Source organism: Oncorhynchus mykiss, chromosome 20 (genome assembly GCF_013265735.2).
Source record: "Oncorhynchus mykiss isolate Arlee chromosome 20, USDA_OmykA_1.1, whole genome shotgun sequence".
Classification (NCBI taxonomy): domain Eukaryota; kingdom Metazoa; phylum Chordata; class Actinopteri; order Salmoniformes; family Salmonidae; genus Oncorhynchus; species Oncorhynchus mykiss.
Genome location: NC_048584.1, coordinates 12,730,034 through 12,745,282, shown reverse-complemented (window position 1 = coordinate 12,745,282; position 15,249 = coordinate 12,730,034). Strand labels below are relative to the sequence as shown.

Genomic DNA, 15,249 nt, shown 5'->3' with positions numbered 1-15,249 from the left:
GGATAGCTATTTTTTCTATTTAAGTTTTTGAAAAATATACTGGACATTTTGTTTTGCATTTTGTTCTAGCAGTACTCGGTTCTTATTAGGCCTTGTAGGTAGGATACAACACAGCCAATAATTGTAATGAGGCTTTGTACATCGTTCTTAAGTAGACCTAGAGTATAACAATGTAGCATAATTAGCCCAATTCTTGATAGGCTGCACTACAAGAATAATTACACAGTAATACACTGTAAATTTAGCCTAGTCAGTTCATCAAATCAAATTTTATTGGCTGGGTACACAGATTTGCAGATGTTATCGCAGGTGCAGGGAAATGCTTGCGTTTCTAGCTCCAACAGGGCAGTAGGCCTAATACCTAGCAATAATTTAAAAAAACAACAACACACACATAATCCCCCCCCCCACACACACACACACACAAAAAAAAAGTTGTAATTAAGAAAGATCAGAATGAGCAATGTCAGAGACCATGTGTAACAATATAACAGTAACTGATTTGGGCAAGGGAGACAGCATTAAGAGTCGTTTTAGAAATGTAATAAACCAACCTGGTCTCAGAGGATTTCGTATTATTCTGTACAAAAATCTGAGACACAATTTAGAAATTAAATATGTTAAGTTTAGGAGTTGGCTAAAGGGTAAGGTTAGCTAAAAGGGTTAAGGTGAGGGTTCGGGAAAGGTTTAGTTGAAAAAAAAGTAGTTTGCAGAGTAGCTAAAAAGTAGTAATAGTTGAAAAGTTACTAATTAGCTAAATTGTGCTAAAGTTGCCCATGATGACATTTGAACTCTCAACCTCTGGGTTGCTAGACGTTGGTGTTATATGGCCACTGATCCACCGTAAAATGATGTTACTATACCAAATGTAATATATCATACGAAAAGTAGTATCTACGTACAGAATTTACGTACAGAATAATACAAAATGCTCCGAGACCAGGCTGATGAAACAGCCTGTACAATGACATAGGCTGCCGGCTATCTTTACTCGGAAAGCTGCGGCAAGAGGAGCATGATAAAGCAATGTAATAATAATACCCACAGGGGAAATTGGGGGTTGTAAGAAACAGCCTGTATACAATGACGTAGGCTGCTGGCTGTTTTAATTCTGAAGCTGCCGCAAGAGGAGCATGATGAAGCAAGATGACCGACAGTGACCCATAGATTGTATAAAGACAGTGACCTTAGTCAAACGTTCTAGCAGTTGTTGTCCCATTATCCACATCGACCAAACATCTTCTTTTTTTATCGCCGTAATAGATCTTTACCAAATAGCCTGACATTCTTTTGAAGAAACATCGCCGAGGAAAGCGGACAGATTTCGCCTTTCGGAGACTGCCCGCTAGTGCTTTCCCTGCGCAAAAAAAATGGATAATGGCAAAGCATCGGATCAGAAAAGAACAGGCGCTTGCCAAGAGAATGGTTTGACAAATGGATTCATGCCTACACAAACTGACAACGGGAGCTGCAATGTTTTAGGTTCAAACGGAACCAGTAGCAGTGGTAGTGGCGGGTGTAGTAGTAGTAGTAGTAGTAGTAGTTTTAGTGGTGGTTGTAGCCATAATGGAATTGAAAATGTCCACCATCTTCAGGAGGATGCCCATAATAATGGGTCGCCTCCAAAGCGGTGCAGACTCAGGAGAAGAATGGATTCTGGCAAAAAGAACCGACCGCGTAAGTAGGACACAATATGAATCGTTTCCACACTGTTTCAGCATCGATGATGTCAATCATCTCGGCTGTCTAAAATCTAAGATGAAAATTATACGACATTGAAACTACACATTCGGTCAAATTCTGCCCTACACAATTTCAAAGCAACCTCTCAGGAATGAAAGGGAGGGGGGTTCGGCCTAAGTATTGATTGCACATAGCTCTGGGTGTCCAAAGTGACAGTCGCCTAGATTTCCTATGGTGCCATATCTAGTCTATTTGGATGACACAATGAACCAGTTAAGACATTATGCTGCAGGATAGAATATCGCTTTATCGCGTTGCGAGGCTTTTCCAAGAATGTAAATAAGGAAGCCTATCCGCCCAATTCTCCCATTGATACGACTTCTGTAATGAATAATGGGCCTGTACTCCTATGTGGAGAAATGTTTTGTTTTCCTGTATCCTCAAAGTACATTCCATAAGCTATTTATGTCTATGAGAAATGCAGAATTTAGCAAGCAATAAGAATCAAGCACCATATTCTGTATTATTTCTACATGTTTTAATCATACTATGCAATAATAATTTGTATTTTACACGAATGTAACCCTCCTGGTAATAGAGCTTTAGCCTCTCTTTCTCTCGTCCCCTTTGTTATTGTGAGATCTTTGATGTTGTCCGTCGAGCCATTTTTCATTGGTCGTTCCAAAGTCAGGAGGTGTGCTGAAATCGCTGCTGATATGAGAGCCACATAATGTCGACCAATCAGCCGCCAGTACTTGTCTAAGGAAGTTGGCTGAAGAAACTGACAGAGCAGCCAGCTCCATGAATAGCACAGATCTTTCTTTGTCTCCAATATAACACTGTAAAACAAATGTGTCACTATGTCAGGAAAATGTAGTCCGCCTTATTGCTGTGTTGACATCATGCCACAATTCATTAGGACTGAGTGATACTACTTATCAGTCTTGGTATGAAGTGTATTTGACCATAAGCAACTTGACCTGAGGATCACAATTAAGTTTGTTGTTTAAGAAAAACAGGTACGAGTTTTTACTCTATTTTAAATGGATGAAATATACTTATTTGCTTACTTTCATTTATTTGTTTATTTACATCTGCTACCTCGGCAGAATCAAATCTAAGCAAACAAACAGCAATTTTACAAATGTTACACTTTGGCGCCAGGAACTATTTGGCTGGTGTAGTTAGAAGCGGTCTTTATCTGTCTTCAATGCCTGCAACCCAGCCATTTGTCCAAGACGTTGCTACAACACTGCTGGCTTGTTTGCATTCCTCTGGGAACTGTGGAAAGAAGTCTTGAATCCAAAAATACCACTTCTATTATATAATTGAATGGAAGGGATTGTGGACAATTGCAGCAAGTTGCTAAAATGCACTTGGCATGAAGACAAATACAACATTTTTACCTTCCAGTATGCTCAATTGAATAAGCATCATATGCTTTGTTGATGTCTCTTATTGGTAGTTCCCACTTGGATGCAACAAACTGAATCCCAATTTTTATGACAATTTTTTTATTGAACCTTTATTTAACTAAGCAAGTCAGTTAAAAACAAATTCTTATTTACAATGACGGCCTACCCCGGCCAAACCCGGGCGACATTGGGCCAATTGTGCTCCGCCCTATGGGACTCCCAATCACGGCCGGTTGGGATAGAGCCTGGAATCAAACCAGGGTGTCTGTAGTGAGGCCTCAAGCACTGAGATGCAGTACCTTAGACCACTGCGCCATTCGGGAGCCCAAATAGAGCTAGGCTTTGCCAATCAGACTCAACTATGAAAATGTATGCCGTTAAATCATTTCCATTGACTTGAGCTTTGGTCCTTTGTTGCACATACATGTGACCACTGTGAAATTATAGTAAAAGCAATATAGCTCAGCCATTACTTGAGAATGAGTGGCAGAAATTCAAGCATTCAGTCCTCTGTAAATTTACAGTGAAACCATTGCAATGCAGGATCTGTCTGTAGCACAACTGACTGAAGACATTGAAAGCATGTGATTCCAGTCAGTGAAGATTCCAGAGTAGACACTCACACATTTGCTGAGATCAATATATTTATGTTATGTCAAGTTCCTCTACTAGAAATTGATTGTCCAACCCAGATTACATCACCAGTGCACCTCTAATATATTGGATCGACCATATATCAGAGGTGTAATGGTGTTGTAATCTGGGTATCATTGCAAGCCAGAACCAAATCAACAATTACATCTCAAATTTGACTATTTTAAGCACCTCAAGCATGTCTTTTGGTTACTGCTTTTCTGTAGCTTCACACATAGTTGAATGTAACCAGGCTGATTTGTGGAATGAGCAATAAGGGACTATACACCCCTCTGTCAAATGAAGTGCTATTGAACCAGTTTGCCTGCCGATGTATTGACTACATATTCATTGTACTGTACACTCAATAGTTAATTGAGAGTTAGGCAGGATATCCAGGCAATCTTCTCTCCATGCTGGGGTTTCCATGGCAACAAAGCCCTCATCTTTTGTTGCAGAGCAAACACACTGCTGTGAATTTAAGACGACCCTCTTCCTCTCCCTTCCTTCCTCTCTCCAAAAAAAGAGAGAAACATGTCACAATGATCTACTAATATGAAGACATGATGTGTGCATAATATGCCATGATGCTTTCGTCTTCAGTGAAATCAAGTTAGAAAATGCAACAGGTTTGAGTAAGTTTCAGTTTGCACAGTTCATTGGTAGACTTATATGGAGCAATAGCTTAGTTGTGACATAGACAGAATACTAGAGCCCTCTGTTTTGAGAGTATGCATTTCTCCATAGAGGATTTTGCACAATTCCAAAAGAGCTAAACAGCGCTTTTCTACAGGCAATGGTGACCAAGCTTTTCCTGAATCTACCAACTAATCTCTCAAAACAAATTTTGTTTTCTGTTCCAGCCTTCCCCTGGTTTGGGATGGACATCGGCGGCACCCTGGTGAAGCTGGTTTACTTTGAGCCTAAGGACATCACGGCGGAGGAGGAGCAGGAGGAGGTGGAGAGCCTGAAGAGCATCCGCCACTACCTGACCTCCAATGTGGCCTACGGCGACACAGGCATCCGCGATGTCCACCTAGAGCTGAAAAACCTGACCATGTGCGGCCGGAAGGGCAACCTGCACTTCATCCGCTTCCCCACCCAAGACATGCTGGGCTTCATCCAGATGGGCAGAGACAAGAACTTCTCCAGCCTGCACACCACACTCTGTGCCACCGGCGGAGGGGCGTACAAGTTTGAGGACGACTTTAGGACGGTGCGTGGTGGTTGCTAGAACGATTGGGTGTTGTCGGCCAGGGAGAATGACTGAAAGTGACAGGCGATGTGAATTCATGTCTTATTGCATGTTATTACATGTCATTAGTCAGTTAACTATATTGTGGCGTGATCATTACAGGCAACATGGTTTCTTATGTGATTAGATGGGAGTAGGTGTTGATGGTTTAGGCTTGCCTGGTTGAGGTGTGTTATAGACAGTTCATGCTCTTGGAGGAGTTACCTTTGCATATCAAAACCACTCCAGTTTCTCTTTCTGTCCTATAGTCTTATAGATCTTCTGCTTTCCATCTCCCAGATCGCCAACCTAGAGCTACAGAAGCTAGATGAACTGGACTGCCTTATCCATGGTCTTCTCTATGTGGACTCAGTGGGGTTCAATGGCCATCCAAAGTGCTACTTTTTCGAGAACCCCTCTGATCCCGAGAGTGAGAACTGTGTCAAGAGAGCATGTTGCCTTGACAACCCCTTCCCCATGTTGTTGGTAAACATTGGCTCAGGGGTCAGCATCCTGGCAGTCTATTCGAAGGACAACTACAAACGGGTCACAGGCACCAGGTAAATAAATGTAATCTGTTGCTGTTTTAGTGTAGGCAAACAGAGGTAATCCTGTGTCACTCCACATAATGATAGCTGTATTTATTTGATCTGTCATTGGTAACACAGTTCTGTCATTGCTCGCGTTCATCTGTATTCAAAGTATTCTTGTTTTGAGTCTAGATAATAGTTACCGTGGTAACTAGTTAATAACTTCTTAGTCAAATACAACTTTCCCACTGGGCAAAAACTGGTGTTTCCATGTAATCTCAACAAAGAAAACATGTAATGTGATGAAAGAAAGCAATCAACGTAAGGGAATTTTGTATTTTTTTTAACCAAATTTATAACCTAAATCCAATGACATGGTGATGTTTTTTCTTGAATTCACATCACTGTTGACAACTCAATCAAATGTAAACCAAAACTAGATGTTGAAATGATGTCTGTGCCCAGTGGGTTGTTTCCTGCAAGCTAAACAGTGGTACAACCCATAGAGTAGTAGGTCACATTAATTGCCTGTCCCCCCCACAGTTTGGGAGGTGGTACTTTCCTAGGCCTGTGCTGCTTGCTGACTGGCTGCGAGACTTTCGAGGAGGCCCTGGAAATGGCAGCGAAGGGGGACAGCAGCAACGTGGACAAACTGGTGAAGGACATCTACGGAGGAGACTATGAACGCTTCGGCCTCCAGGGGTCTGCAGTTGCATCTAGGTGAGCTCTAAGTTAGCTGATACATGATACGTGTTGTAACCTCAAGACTTCCAGTAACAGTATGCTTTGAAAACGGAGTATTATGGAAACTAACCCCGTGAATAATTCATTGCAGTTTTGGTCATATGATGAGCAAGGAGAAGCGTGTCAGCATCAGTAAGGAGGACCTAGCCCGAGCCACTCTCGTCACCATCACCAACAACATTGGTTCTATTGCTCGTATGTGTGCGGTGAATGAGGTACAAAGTAGATGTATTTACTTCTGTTTCAGTGGAAGTCTTACTTCAATGAGTAATTCTAACCGTGTTAGTTTCGTCAACAATAACTCTGACAAAAAATACTTGTCGACAACCTATTTTTCCTGACTAAAACTGTGACGATAATGAAACGAGATGCCCTGAAAAAAAAACCCCGATAACTATTACAAATTACTTTTCAATTTAGTCTACGGAAATATGACAAGATGAGAATTCCACATGAAACGAATGAACATTTAATTTGACACGAAGCATACATGCATGCAGATTATTTCATGCAATCCTCTCATTGGCAGGATTAACAATTTTCAGTTGCACGGTCTGAGCTGATCTGCCCGGCTGTCCCACACAGCTCCCAGGTGGTCACTTCAATCACTCGTTAGTCTTATCAACTGATGAGAAGCCAGGACACTTGACTTGTAACTAACCTCAACTAGAAACAACAATGTTTACACTCTCTTGTACTTTCATGTAGGCTGTTTTTGCTTTGATCACAACAGAAGCTCTATTTTCCCATGTGTGCTGTTATTCACTCGCTTGTGTTGCTGCTCTCACGCCGCGGTCTGCAAATGCGAGTTGAGGTAGCTTGTTCCTTATGGGAAAAACAAATGCTATTTGTTGGATATTAGGAGTGAAGTAATACTTCCAGCATTTTCATATTTTCCTCTTTTCAAGGAAACCACTGTTATTCCCCCCCATGACGATTATGATGGGGAGAAAATCAGAGCTCTAAATTGTTTAACCTGTAGCCAAGGCTTAATAGCCTACGTGGTTAATTATGGCTGTTATTGTTTACAATCTGCCACAATATCAATGTAGCCAGCTACGGTTTACATGGGGATAGTAGGTCTAGTTGGAAAAGCCTAAATATTCATTATTTAATAGTCTAGTTTTAGTCGACTGATAATAACTAAAACCGACGTAGGATGAAATGACTACAACGTGACTAAGACTAAAATGTATTTCAAGACTAAAACTCAATTTAAAATAGCTGCCAAAATGAACACTTATTCAAACAGTGAGAATATACCACACTGTGGTTGTGACTGTAACGTACGGGGTCAACTTTCTCAAAGTGATTTTTCTTTCACCATAAAGCAAAGGAGTGAAGTGGATTTGGCAGCCAGTGTGATGGATGATGGGAATGGACTCTGTGTGCTTTCAGCTTCTTTACAGTGTTGCCTTGTGGCATGGAGATCAAGCAGCATTGTACAGGGCTATCAAAGCACATAGAACAACAACAGGAAGTCTTCTGACACAAATATCAAGTGGGCAAATGATCTGCCCCATGAGTAACCCCATTGTAGTGTTTTGAGCACGAGGTACACAAATGTACATTTGATTCAGCTTTCTAGCTACCTATGCATATAGTGTACAGTGTATCAATTGGGGGAAGTCTTAAAACCAGCCTGCAAAGTACGGCGCTTTTTTTTTGTCGGTAGAGCTTTACTTAGAATGAGCGGACTTACTCTGTTAGCCCCGCAACTATGTCATTCACAGGAGTTGAGCTCTTCATTCTTGGCTGTTGCTCAATCTTTTTCTCCCTTGCTGCTGAGTCACTGAATCGTGAGACAGCTCCTCCCACTGCTGTAATGTCAGGTTCTCTCCCCTAGATGGCAACAATACATCCATCTATGCCACGTGTCAAACTCATTCCATGGAGGGCCGAGTGTCTGCGGGTTTTTGCTCCTCCCTTGTTCTTGACTGATGAATTAAGGTCACTGATTGGGAACTGAAGGAACTCCCCTCACCTTGGGCTCCCGAGTGGCACAGTGGTCTAAGGCACTGTATCCCAGTGCAAGGGGCGCCACTACAGTCCCTGGTTTGAATCCAGGCTGTATCACATCCGGCCGTGATTGGGAGTCCCATAGGGCGGCGCACAATTGGCCCAGCGTCGTCTGGGTTTGGCCGGGGTAGGCTGTCATTGAAAATAAGAATTTAAAACCAGCCGACACTAAACCCTCCATGGAACGAATTTGACGTCCGTTATCTATGGCTAATAGTCTGAGAGAACTGGCCTAAGGTCTTTAAACAAAAAAAATGTGTACTTTTTTTTTTTTTACATCTTACTTTTGAAATGTCTAATTCTGTCTTGCTTTATGAAACGGTCATTCTTGCAAGCTCTAAAAATGTCTGGTTTACCAATGGTTCAATGTTGTCTTTCAGAAAATTGAAAGAGTGGTGTTTGTTGGGAATTTCCTGAGAATCAATACTGTGTCAACGAAGCTGCTTGCGTATGCCATGGACTTTTGGTCCAAAGGACAATTAAAAGCTCTCTTCTTAGAGCATGAGGTAAGTAGTTTGCAGTATATATATATATATGTTATTTTGATTTAACTAGGCAAATGAATATTTACAATGACGGCCTACCGAGGAACAGTGGGTTAACTGCCTTGTTCAGGGGCAGAACGACAGATGTTTACCTTGTCAGCTCAGGGATTCGATCCAGCAACCTTTTAGTTACTGGCCCAACACTAGGCTACCTGCCGCCCACGTTCTGTGTTATGTGAGGGATGTTCAGCACTCTTGTTTTAGTCTAATTGTACAATAAAAAGGGTAAACAGATCATCTGCATATATTTGGATAGGTTACAATTGGGCGCTGAACAGGAATATCAAGGTTATTGATGATAACCTGGGCGAATACCTAAACAGATAATGAATTAACCCGAGCCACTCTGTTTTTTTCAGGGTTATTTTGGGGCCGTCGGTGCCTTCCTGGAACTACTGAGGATAACAGATGACCTTTGAGACAGAGACAGACCGAGGCGAAACCCAAACTCTCACCACAAGACACTGCTACTGACTGGACGAAATGAGGAAATTACATTTGAATAATTTAACTGTTTTAAGAGGTTCTACTAATTATCCTCCTCCTCGTCTGCTGATGTTTAAGAAAATTGATTTTCAATATTATGAATGCAGGCTGGAGGAGATGAGGTTGGTGTTTTATTTGCCACTGAAAAGCAAACCTGGGTACTTATTGTTTATAAAAACCCTAACTGTATATTGAATGTGTGATTAAGCCAAACGCTACTGACCCCTGATCCTTCGTGTGTATTTGCTTTTGTTTACTTTTTTAGTGATCTGAGAACCCCCCCCCCCCCCCTCTTATTGGTCCCTTATTTGTTTAATTTAAATTGTATAAAGTACTTACAAGATGCAAGTAGTTACATTGATCTTTAACTTAAAGCATTAGCTTACAACTAGCTTTTGCATTTTTTTTCTAATCAATCGTCCTATCCTAATGTTCTGTGATATGATTTGAGATATAATCAAATGTATTACCCTACTGAATATGTGAATCGTACGCAGTTACTCTTATCAACCCATTCTGTCAACCCGTCATCTGTGGATTTGCCAATTTGTGGAATATGGACCATTAAGCAATAGCTAAATTTGACTGATAATGTTGCGGGTTGATTTTGCTTAATAATACGCAGAAAAACCTTAGAACACTTTACATAATGCATCTATTTTTATCGGTGGCAGTAGAATGACCAGTGCCCAAAATCTATATTATGTATATTCTTTCCTGTCCCATGCCTTATAATTCCATTACTGTTTTACTGAAACAGTTAACTTTGGAACCAAGCCTTCATTACTAAATTATCCTTAGAAACCTCAAAAAATAGACCCTGTCTGTGACTCCACTTTCCAGGGGAGTTGGGATATGCAGAAAAATACATTTTCAATTCACACATGCGTATTAATACACACATGCACGTGTTTGAAATAAGACAAATATAAGCAACCACCTAATTATCATTATTAAGTACATGTTCCTCAGCAAAGCCAAATCACTGACTCACTAAGCAGTGCTACGCAAAGTTTCCACCTCCATGTGAAGAGACTTTAACAATATTTACTTACTACAGTTGTTTTCATTGTCATCAAAGATGGGGACCATTTATGCCTGCCTTCCTACCTGTAATAATCAGTATGTGCTTTATGATAGTAATTTCATATTTGTTTTGGATGTACTGTGCTGAGTACTCTAGTCGAAAGGAGATTTGACTCTCCTACTGGATCTCTTGGTTACATTTCATGACATTTCATGATGGCATTTTGGTTTCAAGTGAAACTGCATAGCTGGCCTGTGAACCGCTGTGAGCTGCATACCCTTCTGCCTTCCTGTCCACTTCAGAGGGTCCCATGACCAATACACAAACAATACATCCATGCTGTATCTGAAATGGCATCCTATTCCCTATAGTGCGATACTTTGGAACAGATCACGCTTTTCCATATATAATTCACCAGTGGTGATTTTAGCATGAAAATCTTGGTGTGGAAAACTCCCCCCCCCCCCCCATTTTTTTTTAGATACATGCCAGCAAAGCCACTACACAACACAACACTAAACAATACATGAATTGCCCTATAACGGCGACAAGCGGTGCCCACAAACTTTTAGGGTCTACATAAAGCTGTCCCGACAGCAGAGCTTTCTTTTCAGCACCATGGAGTGAATCCTTACCACCGCTACACCTGGCTATCAGCGGAGCCTTGTCTGGCAGCGAAACAATTCATTCAGCCTGGTTTACTGCCTTTAAAAAAAAACATAGCTGATATGACCATATCTCCCTGGCATATTGCATCGTTTATGCAGCAGCATTTAAGACATTTTTGGACTCACCTTGCTGTGCGCGGCAGTCGTATGTTGGCAAATGTTGTCATCAAAGAAAAAGATTTACAATTTTGAGTTGGATGACTGTTCAAAACGTATCTTCCCAGTCTGACTTCCCAGTTGCAATGCTTGCTGTTAGCCACTGTCACCGATTCCTTCCAAACAACTCATTGTTGAATTTGCGATTTCCAAGTTGTTGTGTAATGTTTATGTCTATGTATTAGACATTTATCTTCATTATTTCTCTTCATATGACAAGGATTAAAAAGGATTTGCCAGTTGATTTATGATGATGACTAGCTAAGATTTTGAAAGTAAGATGTTGACATGATCAGTCCAATCAAAGCTACTGTACATATAACGTGATTTGATGTCATTTTGTCTGTGGTCATTGACGTTGAGCCTTCTTGGAAGGGCACTTCTAATGTAACTCTATGGGTAGCACCCAAAGGGCTCACATTCTTGATGTCTACCCTTGCTAAAGGCTAGTGTCCCCATGAGTGACAGAACACTGAGCCAATCACGGTGCAATGCTCCTATTTTCTGCTGGCCTGCCCCATCACAGAAAGCACTGAGCTAGGCTGAAACACCTGTATTTTGGTGCTGCCTGTTTGTATGCGGCTTTATTAACTCAATTATATATTTTTTTGTTGCATTGTTTGCAAACTGATATGTGACATGTATTAATGCCAAAATAACATGGAAAACAGCCCCCCCCCCCCGAATGACGGGTCGCCACTGTACATCAGCCCCACCTACCCTGAATGACGGGTCACCACTGTACATCTGCTCCACCTACCCTGAATGACGGGTCGCCACTTTTGACCAGGGCGATGATTTTGATCAATAGTAGCGCATTATATAAGGAATATGATGCCATCTTGGACTCATCCCCAAACTGACTTCCCTAACATCATACGTTTATTTTTTATCTCAATTTAACCTGGTGGAGTTTTCAGCTATATTTTAGGACAGATTTTTAAATGTGCTTTATGAATTGAATTACTGCATACATGTCATGGCGAATAATATATGTAACTCTGAACCTGATTGAACTGGATTACGGAGCTGGGTCTTGCTATGAATTCAGTTTTGCTTGTCGTCATTAAAACTGTTCTCTAACCTGATGATATGTTGAGTTTGTTGCATTTACTTTCTGATGTCCTGCCTTGTCCTGTTGTGTGTGTTTATAAGACTTGCCTAGTGAAGACTTGGTACAAAACATTAAGAACACCTGCTCTTTCCATGACATAGACCGACTATTCCCAAACTGAGGGTACGCACAATGCCGTCGGGAGAGTAAGGCCCGCGTCCATAGAGACACATACCAGCTCTACTGGTAGTACTGCTACTACCTACCAGCAGTACTACACCTGCACCACGACACAAGAAAGCACCGAACAAATGACAGGGACGTTGGACCCTCGAAGAGGCACAAGTATGATGAGAACTACATTGATTTGGGGTTCACTTATGTTGGTAACACACTTAGTGTGTTATATGTGTGTTATATGTGCAAAAGTACTATCTCACAACTCAATGAAACCTTCACTCTTGCGCAGACATTTAGAAACAAAACATGCCAATTTGAAAAATCAGCCACAGGAGTTTTTGAGTTGAGAATTAAGATGACTTTCGAGTAGTATGACGTATAAAAGCAACAGATACCATTACTAAGAAGGGGTTAGAAGCGTCTTATATGGTGAGCTACCGAGTGGCTAGGACAGGTAAGCCCCATGCTATTGGAGGACTTCATTCTTCCTGCTGCTGTGGACATGGCTGGGACTATGCTGGGGGGAAAGGCCAGAAAACTATACAGACGATTTCTTCATCAAACAACACTGTTTCATGGGCTCCCGGGTGGTGCAGCGGTCTAAGGCACAGCATCTCAGTGCTAGAGGCATCATTACAGACACCCTGGTTTGAATCCAGGCTGCATCACAACCATCCGTGATTGGGAGCCTCATAGGGCGGCGCACAATTGGCGTTGTCCAGGTTTGGCAGGTGTAGGCCGTCATTGTAAATAAGAATTTGTTTTTAACTGACTTGCCTAGTTAAATGAAGGTTAAATAAAATTAATACAAATTCAGTGACTTGGCAGGAGATGTTTTGAACAATTACTGCTTCGCATACAAGCCAGTGAATTCTTTACGTTACAGCTGGATGAGTCAACAGACGTGGCAGGCCTGGCACAGCTCCTGGTATATGTCTGTTACGTTTATGGGTGGTCAATTAAGGAAGACATCCTCTTCTCAAACCACTGGAAACCAGGATATTTTTAAAGTACTGGATAGCTTTGTGACATCAAATGGACTTTGGTGGTCAAAATGTGTTGGTATCTGTACTGGTGACGCAAAAGCCATGACAGGGAGAGATAGTGAAATGGTAACGCTCGTGCAAGCAGTTGCTCCCGACGCCAATTGGGTACACTGCAGCATCCACCGAGAGGCTCTTGCTACCAAGGGAATGCCTGACAGCTTGAATGACGCTTTGGACACTACAGTGAAAATGGTTAACTTAAAGCATTTTCACTGAACTCTAGTGTATGTTCTGCGTTATGCAATTATATAGGCAGCGACCATGTAATGCTTTTACAACATACAGAAGTGGGCTGGTTATCAAGGGGCAAAGTATTGACAAGTTTTTTTGAATGGAGAGACGAACTTAAAGTTTTCTTTACAGACAATAATTTTCACTTGGCTGACCGCAGGCATGACACGACTGGTCTATCTGGGTGATGTTTTTTCTCGCCTGAATGATCTGAATCTAGGATTACAGGGACTCTCCGCAACTATATTCAATGTGCGGGACAAAATTGTAGCTATGATTAAGAAGTTGGAGCTCTTCTCTGTCTGCATTAACAAGGACAACACACAGGTCTTTTCATCATTGTATGATTTTTTGTGTGCAAATGAACTCAAGCTTACGGAAAATGTCAAATGTGATATAGCAAAGCACCTGAGTGAGCTGGGTGCGCAATTACGAAGGTACTTTCCCGAAACAGACAACACAAACACTTACCGATATCTGAACAAGAGAGCCTCATCAAAATTACAACAAGCGGTTCTTTGAAAATAGAATTTACTCAGAAGCCACTGCCAGATTTCTGGAGAGGGCTGCGCTCAGAGCATCCTGCCTTGGCAAGTAGTGCTGTTAAGACACTGATGCCCTTTGCAACCAAGTACCTATGTGAGAGTGGATTCTCAGCCCTCACTAGCATGAAAACTAAATACAGGCACGGACTGGTTGTGGAACATGATTTAAGACTGAGACTCCAATACAACCCAACATTGCAGAGTTATTTATGTGCATCCTTTCAAGCACAGCCTTCTCGTTAACCTGTGGTGAGTTATTCAGGATGTAACTCAATATTTTGTACACTCAGTGCCTAGTTAAAGTCTACACACTCTTGCACAGATTTCACATTTTGCGGCCTTAAATTTCAATCTAAAAAGGGTTTACATTGGGATTTCCTCCCAACCTACTCCACATTTTCAGTTGGTTTTTTTATGTTCTGAAATAAGTAAAAAACTCAAATGTATGCTTCTCATGATTCCAGAACAACTGTCTGTGTAAGATCCCTCAGTTGTATAGTGAATTTCTCAAAATGATTTAACCTCAGAGCCACCAATGAGATTCATGAGAATGTCTGGGATACATTTTTAGGCAGGGATAGATCAGGAGAGGTTAATAAATAATTCCAAGACACTGAATGTCCCTTTCAGTATGGTCAAGTATGGTAATGAATCTATGGATGGTGTATCATATCACCCAGACACTGCAAATATCTGGCCATCCTAACTGCGGAAGAGAATGGAAACTGATATCACTATGAGGTTTAAAATGATTTTAAAGCTGACATAATTTATTGGCGGAGCTGAGAGAACTGCATGGTTTAACAACATTGCATTCACTCAACATTAATGGCCTGTATGACAGAGTGAAAAGAAGGAAGCCTGTGTTTAAAATATATATATTGCAAATCATCCAATACTAAAAGACAACATTTTAAATAAATCTACTTTTTTGCCTAAATGAAAAATGTCAGGTATGGGTCAAATCCATTTAGAGTGAAACGCTCTGTATTTTTAAACATTGTGGTGGCAGCCATATAATTAGGAATTAGAACACTTTATTTAATGGGACAT

At 41.2% G+C, this 15,249-nt stretch overlaps 1 protein-coding gene across 2 annotated transcripts; it reads left to right on the top strand.

Moving 5' to 3' along the window:
• Nucleotides 1-984: 984 nt before the first annotated feature.
• Nucleotides 985-12,231, top strand: LOC110498993 (pantothenate kinase 1). 2 transcript variants are annotated; one of them, XM_021575768.2, is made up of 7 exons: nt 985-1,677; nt 4,595-4,947; nt 5,266-5,525; nt 6,039-6,215; nt 6,331-6,454; nt 8,639-8,764; nt 9,163-12,231. In XM_021575768.2, the coding sequence occupies exons 1-7, from the start codon at nt 1,371-1,373 to the stop codon at nt 9,220-9,222; spliced, it is 1,407 nt and encodes a 468-aa protein (XP_021431443.2). In that variant the 5' UTR covers nt 985-1,370; the 3' UTR covers nt 9,223-12,231. The 2 variants fall into 2 exon arrangements, with proteins under 2 accessions (XP_021431443.2, XP_036811728.1); XM_036955833.1 differs by lacking the exon at nt 985-1,677 and adding an exon at nt 2,503-2,702.
• Nucleotides 12,232-15,249: the final 3,018 nt, after the last annotated feature.

Excerpts from the sequence above, each read along its gene's own strand:
- LOC110498993 (XM_021575768.2), top strand. The coding sequence starts at position 1,371 with ATGGATAATGGCAAAGCATCGGATCAGAAAAGAACAGGCGCTTGCCAA. Across the intron at positions 4,948-5,265 it reads TTGAGGACGACTTTAGGACG|ATCGCCAACCTAGAGCTACA; the intron begins GTGCGTGGTGGT and ends TCCATCTCCCAG. Across the intron at positions 6,455-8,638 it reads GTATGTGTGCGGTGAATGAG|AAAATTGAAAGAGTGGTGTT; the intron begins GTACAAAGTAGA and ends GTTGTCTTTCAG.